Raw genomic sequence first — 7,281 nt, 5'->3', positions numbered from 1 at the left:
TTTTTTTTTTTGGTTGGGGATTTTTTAATGACTGCGTCTATTTTCTTAGGGGATATGGGCCTGTTTAGATAGATTACTTGATCTTGATTTTTCCTTTGGTACTTGGTATATGTCTAGAAAATGATCCATTTCATCTAGATTTTCCAGTTGTGTTGAGTATAGACTTTTGTAGGAGGATCTGAAATTTTTTTGAATTTTTTGAATTTCTCAAGGTTCTGTTGTTATATCTCCCTTTTCATTGCTGATTTTGTTAATTCTATACAATCTCAGGACCATTTAGTTACTTTGCCTAGAGTTTATCTATCTGTTTGATTTTTTTTTTAAAAGAACCAGCTTTTGGTTTGGTTGTTTCTTTGTGTTGTTGTCTTTCTTCCTATTTGGTTAATTTCAGTCCCAAGTTTGATTATTTCCTACTTTATACTCCTATTGAGTCTATTTTCTTCTTTTTGTTCTAGAGACCTCAGGTGTACTGTTAAGTTGGTAGTGAAGAATCTCCTCCATTTCTTCATCAGGGCACTTAGTGCTATGAATTCTCCTCTTGGCATCTCTTAAGTTTGAGTATGTTGTGCCTTCATTTTCATTAAGTTCTAAAAACTCTTATTTATTTCTTTATTTCCTTCCTGACCAAATTCTCATTGAGTAGAGAGTTGTTCAGCTTCCACGTGTATTGGGTTTTCTGTTGTTTTGGTTGTTATTGAAGATCAGCCTTAGGATGTGGTGATCTGATAGCTTATATGGGATAATTTCCATCTTCTTGTATCTGTTGAGGCTTGTTTTGTGACAGGTTATATGGTCAATTTTGGAGAAGGTACGATGTGGTGCTTAGAAGGAGGTGCATTCTTTCGTTTTAGTGTGAAATATCCTGAAGATATCAGTTAAATCCATTTGATTCATAATCTCTCTAAGTTTCACTGTGTCTCTGTTTAGTTTCTGTTTCCATGACATGCCCATTAGTGAGAGTGCAGTGTTCAAATTTCCCACTATTTTTCTGTGGGATTCAATGTGTGTTTGAGATTCAGTAAAGTTTCTTTTATGAATGTGGGCACCCTTGCATTTGGGACATAGTTGTTCAGAACTTATTCTTTACCTTGGTGGATTTTTCCTTTGCTAAATATGAAGTGTCCTTCCTCACCTTGCTTGATAACAGTTAGCTGAGTATTAGGATAGCAACTCTGACTTGTTTCTTGTGACCATTTGCTTGGAAGACTTTTTTCCAGCCTCTAACTCTGATGTAGTGGATTTTTCATTGAGATATGTTTCTTGTATGCAGCAAAAGGCTGGATCCTGCTTGCATATCTAGTCTGTTAGCTTAAGTAGTTTTATAGAAGAATTGAGTCCTTTGATATTGAGAGATATTAAAGACAGATGTTTAATAGTTCCTGATATATTTGTTGATGTAGGTGGCATTATGTGCATGTGATTTTCTCCTTTTGCCTTTGTTTTGAAATGATTATTATCTGTTTTTTCTTTGGTGAATGTACCCTCCTTGTGTAGGAGTGTTCCTTTTAGAATCCTCAGTAGGACTGGATTGGTAGATAGTTATTCTTTGAATTTAGTTTTTTTCCTGAAATGTTTTGGTTTCTCAATCCATGTTGACTGAGTTTTGCTGGTTATAGTAACCTGGGCTGGCATTTGTGCTCTCTTCATGTCTGCATGACCTCTTTCCAGGGCATTCTGGCTTTGAGAATCTCTGTTGAGAAATCTGGTGTAATTCTAATAGGTCTGTTTTTATAAGTTACTTGGACTTTTTTACTTTCAGCTTTTAGTATTCTTTCTTTGTTCTGTGCATTTAGTGTTTTAATTATTATGTGAAGAGAGGATTGTTCTTTTCTGGTCCAATCTATTTGTTGTACTACAGGTTTTTTGTACATTTATGGCCATCTTTTTCTTAGGTTAGGGAAGTTTTCTATGATTTTGTTGAAGACGTTTTCAGGTCCTTTGAGCTGGGAATCTTTGCTCTCCTCTATTCCTATTATTCTTAGATTTGGTCTTTTCATCGTGTCCTGGACTTCCTAGATGTTTTGGGTTAGGAGTTTTTTTATGTTTTGAATTCTCATAGACACTTGTGTTAATATCTTCTACACCTGAGATTCTCTCTTCTGTCTCTTGTATTCTGTTGGTGTAGCTGGTCTCCTAGGAGGCCTTCAGACTGGGGTTTCTTCAGAGAAGCAGACAAGCTGTTGTTCTGCCCTGGCAGAAGGTACAGACTGGAAGGGGAGTAGAATTTAGGGTGTGGGGTGGCTATTGATTGGGTTTGATGTTTCCCGAGTTCACTGTACTCCCCAGGATTCCCAGCTGCTACAAATATTTGGGGGTCCCTTACCTGTTGTCCTGTGTGCAGAGGAATTCCATGGGGCCTTCAGACTGTGGTTTCTCTAGAGGGGAAGACAAGCAGGTGACCTGCCCTGGCAGAAGGCACAGAACAGAAGGGGAGTAGAATCCGGTAGTGTGTAGTTTTTGGGGTGATTAGTCCCATGTACACTGGGCTGCTCAGGATTCCCAGCTACTGAAGTTGTTTGGGGGGGGGCGTGTCCCTTACCTGTTGACCTGTGTGCAGAGTAATTCCTGGAAGGCCTTCAGGATTTGGTGTCTTCAGAGGATCAGGCAAGCTGGCTCTAATATTTTTTACAAGTGTTTGCCCCTGAAATTTGGAATAATAACGGTGACGTATAAAAGATTGTGTTGTTACAATTCAGATAACTTATTGTGTCAGAAAAAATAATCGCTTTTCTGTTTCCTTTTTATATACATCATTAGAAATCTGCCATTCAAATGAACCTGTCTGTTTCAATTGATCTTCTCCTTACTATAATTACAGTTCACAAAGATAAGCTAACTGTCTCACATTCTTTAAAAAACAGAAAAGCCCAATGTAGCTAGGTTAGGGAGGAATAGGAAGTAACTGTGGCAAGAGAGAGTATCATAAAGAGGTAAAAAACCAAACTAAGACAAAAACCAAACAAACAAAAACAAAAAAAAGAATAACAACAACAAGAAATGTTCTCCAGAATCTTGATAATCACTATGAACTAGAATTAGAACTATTATTCAAATTTCATGGAGTAATTGATAGAGAAGTTGACAGAACTAATGAAATTTTCATAAAGAAAAAGTACCTAATATAGGTGATTTAGGTGTTTGGTATATTAGGTGTTCCTTAAAGGCAATTCAACAGTTTGAAATAAAGTAATTGGGAGTGTCATGCAGAACAATAAAGTTGTCAAAAGTTTAACAAGGTTCAAAGTTTAAAGTACTGTCATTGCTATTGGAAAAGTGCATATGTACATTTCAGATGACTCAGCAGATGGCACGGATTAAAAACCTATCAGTCATGTGACCTGTGGCAAAAGGAAGTACAGTAGTAAGATGTGAAGCCAGCCTTTTCTCACAAATTTGCATACCTAAAAAGACTAACCTGGTTATGAAACCTAAAGTTGATTTACTTGAAATACCACTGAAATGATGAAGCAACAGTGGTAAGAGGAGAGGTATAAATTCCAGATCTCAGGATCAGTCACACACAGGCTCATATCCTTCCTGCCCACTTCTGCCTTCAGTAACACAAGTAAGTGCTTCCAGCTACTATGATGAACACTATGAACACTATGAGGATAACGATGCTGTGTTTCACATCATGTGTATGTGATATTTTGCCTGATTCTATTATTCTTGATCTGCAGAAGAAAAGTTAAATGCCTCCTTCATTTAATTTGTTATTTGCCAAAGTAATTTATATTCAGTTAAACATCTGTATCTTGTCAAGCATGTAGGATCTGTGTCTGGCAACTACAGAATCTTAAAGGAAAAGTTGAGGTGATTTTGGACACCTAGCTGCCTGCAAGCTACAGAAATCTTTACCTTAGAATTCATTTGAAACCTTTCCTCTTAAAACTAGGATGGCTGGTAAGGAAGGAAAGATAAAAGGATTCTCTATTAGCTGTTTGAAAGTCTTAAAGATACTAACTTCATACCTTCTAGTTAGGAGATGTACTCTGTAGAAGGCTTAAAGATAATAATAATAATAAATTTATTTGCCAGAATCTGATAATAGAGGAATGGCATTTTCTTTAGGAACTGATCATTACAGAGCGATGCTTTATTTAGTGAAGCCATGCTAACCTTTGTTCTGACTTTACGCTGTTCTAGGACTTTAAGTTCCCACTAAGCCATCATGCATTTGTTTGCTGAAGCCACTACTAAATTCACACTTGAGCTGTACAGGCAGCTCAGAGAATCAGACGGCAACATCTTCTATTCCCCAATCAGCATTATGACAGCATTAGGAATGCTCCAGCTTGGAGCCAAAGGAAACACTGAACAACAAATTGAGAAGGTAGGTCTAAGCTTCATTTTGTTGACCAGTTTGAACTTGTCTCTCCAGCACTCTGTCAGTGTACAGGTAAATGACAATAAAGCTTGATGCCTGAGATGAAGAACAAGATGCTGAGTAGGCATGGCCATGACTGTGAACCTGGAACTAAGGGAGGGGCACTCCCTTCCCAAACACGGTCCAGTTGCTTCCTGATATCTTTTAAGTGCTAGATTAGAATAATTGCTCTCAAGTGTCCAACAACAAGAAATTATCTAAATGGTAGAGACTATGGATGCTAGAAATGAATTGTCTCAGATCTGAGGGATGTGAATTGAGTTGTTCCCCAAGCACTGACTGGATGGGCATCTAGTTATGCAACTGGTGATAGGTCAGCTTTGCAGTATTTCTTATAAAGTCTTATGCAAATGTTTAGAGTATATGTTTTTCCAAATTTTTAAATGTTTTACCTTTACTTTTCAGGGGTTTGTTCTGTTTTTGTCTCCTTGGATTTAGACAGAACTTTAAGTGAACTTTTCTTGAAGCATTTAATGTCTCTTCCAGGTTCTTCAATGGAATGAAACCAACAAGAAGACAACAGAAAAATCTACAGATTGTCATGTAAGTGCAGGGGACCTCATACCTAGAAGAGCTTCTGATTTTTTACAGCAATATAATTTAAAGTGAATATTATACATTCAAAAGAATCAGTCTATGGGTTAATTTCCAAATAAAAGAGATTTGGAATTGAGTTATTGTGATGTTTATTTCTCATAGTCATCACCTTCATTAACTACAAAAATTCATGATTGGGAGGAGAGGAGGATGACCTAGATTCAGCTCTAGCTCTGCCCCTCACAGATAGGAAATGTGAGCAGAGCTCTGCCCGGATGCACTGGGACTGCATTCTAGAAAAGTGGGAGTAATAAGGAGTATGATTCAACATGTCTGGTTTGCTAAAACCATATGCATGTTAGACAATGCTATTGCAAGAAAACAGTAATTGTCAGTATTGCAACAATGTTACTAAAACAATTTTATTGTAATTCAACAATGGGATTAAGAGAAATACGCACATATTCACATATTAAGAGAAATAAGCACATCTTACAAAATGACTGTTATCACATCTATATGTGTGTAGACACTTAAACATACTACTTTGTTAGCAAGAAAATAGAAATGTTCTGATTCAGACATAGTTAGATTCAAAATTTAGCTGTGTAATATCTCTTTAAAGAGATCATTAAATTCTCTAAACCTTTTTGATTTTTTTCTAGACTATACTGAGACTGACTTTACTTACATGTTGTCTAGCCCTTAGACTAATCATCGGCATTTGCTATCTCATAGGCAGAGAATATCCACCTTGTGAGATGAGCCATTAATCACAGTCAACTTCTTTTAGACAATAAAATGCTATATATATCAGGGCTGCATATAATAATATGTTTTAAATAGGCAAACACAGCATAAACATATATTGGTGGTTGTTAGAAATGATATGTGATCTATAGCTTTGAAGAACTTAAGCCAAAACAACCTAAAAGTACTACATATTTATTTCAAAATATGGAAAACCAGATTATGTGAAAGAAGGAAAAATGTTATTTCTTAAAAAAGTTGAAAGTAAGCTCCAAATATTTAACGTTAAATATAACAGATATCAAAAGAAGTTCAAAAATTGTCTTTAGACTACAAATATTTGGGTATGTATTTTGTGGGTTTATTATTTGCATTAGCAGAGTAATTCAATGAACACCTCTTCTGACATTGAAGGATGAAGAAAATATGCATGAGCAATTTCAAAAGTTTATGACTCAGTTAAACAAATCCAATGATGCTTATGACCTGAAGGCTGCCAACAGTATCTATGGAGCGAAGGATTTCCCATTTCTTCAGGTAAGATGCACCTGGCTCTGCATCACTTTAATCTGCATTCTAGGTCCTCCATGTATAAATGGCTGTACCTAAAAGCAAGGCCAGGCAGATTCAGATAGACAACACTTGCTCAAACAGCACCAGCTTCATAATCAAAATTCTAACTCTAGGATTGTCCAAGAGCCTAGTGATTTGTATGTGAATCCTAGGCTCAGGAACTGTTCCATGAGAGAATGTAGGTCACCAGAACCTCTCATGAGACATTAGTAATGAACCAGCACTACCTTAATCTCAGGGATTATGTCAGCAGATGTAAGGCAAGTAGGATGTTTCTGGAATGGGCAGGTTCGGGGAAATCCTGGAGAGAACTGGGGAGGTAGCAGATAATATAGCATTTCCTCCATTGACCACATGAAAAAAGGGGAATTGCAAGGATAGCTCATCAGCCAATCAGCTCTCTCAGGACACTTTACAATGAAATTTGCCATATTTTCCACCTGCTCTCTGCCAGATGCTGTGCTAGTATAAGGTTGCCTTCAGTGATAACTGCACACCAGCATTCACTGTGTTCTCATATTGCCTACCTTGTACCTGAGTTAAAAATCTTTGTGTTCATAGACTAATAGTTGCCATCAGAGTCAGCAGTCAGATTATAGTGTCATCACAACTATTACAATTTGAGTGATGTGTCTAAGTTGCCCTTAATTCTTTTTGATTCCTTCACATCTCAGACATTTTTGCAAGATATTAAGGAATATTACCAAGCTAATGTGGAATCACTTGATTTTGCACATGCTGCAGAAGAAAGCCAAAAGAAGATAAATTCCTGGGTGGAAAGCCAAACAAATGGTATTGTATGGAAGGGTCATGGAGGAAGCACCAGAGATTATGGGATGGTTGTCATAAATGTGAAGTGAGCCAAGAGGAAAGACGGAGAACTTGGCAGAAAGTCAATCAGTTTAAATAAAACAGATTTGTTTGCATATAGATTAGTTACTGGTATCTGAGAATCTGAAGCCTCCACCAGACATATTTTCATATCATATAGATTTCTCTAAGTTGCAGGAAATTCTGGAAAACTAAGAGTCAAA

General features: G+C 36.8%; 1 protein-coding gene across 1 annotated transcript in view; it reads left to right on the top strand.

Moving 5' to 3' along the window:
- The first annotated feature begins 3,505 nt into the window (after positions 1 to 3,505).
- Positions 3,506 to 7,281, top strand: part of LOC116069790 (serpin B4-like) — a 6,504-nt gene continuing 2,728 nt past the window's right edge. Inside the window, 6 exon segments of the mRNA XM_031340710.1 lie at positions 3,506 to 3,565; positions 4,147 to 4,333; positions 4,874 to 4,930; positions 6,089 to 6,211; positions 6,922 to 7,166; positions 7,256 to 7,277. Coding sequence (XP_031196570.1) covers positions 4,172 to 4,333; positions 4,874 to 4,930; positions 6,089 to 6,211; positions 6,922 to 7,166; positions 7,256 to 7,277 — 609 coding nt within the window. The 5' untranslated portion in view covers positions 3,506 to 3,565; positions 4,147 to 4,171.

Source organism: Mastomys coucha, unplaced genomic scaffold, assembly GCF_008632895.1.
Source record: "Mastomys coucha isolate ucsf_1 unplaced genomic scaffold, UCSF_Mcou_1 pScaffold1, whole genome shotgun sequence".
NCBI classification, from domain to species: domain Eukaryota; kingdom Metazoa; phylum Chordata; class Mammalia; order Rodentia; family Muridae; genus Mastomys; species Mastomys coucha.
Note: the sequence above shows the minus strand (reverse complement) of the source record. Positions and strands in the feature narration are given on the sequence as shown.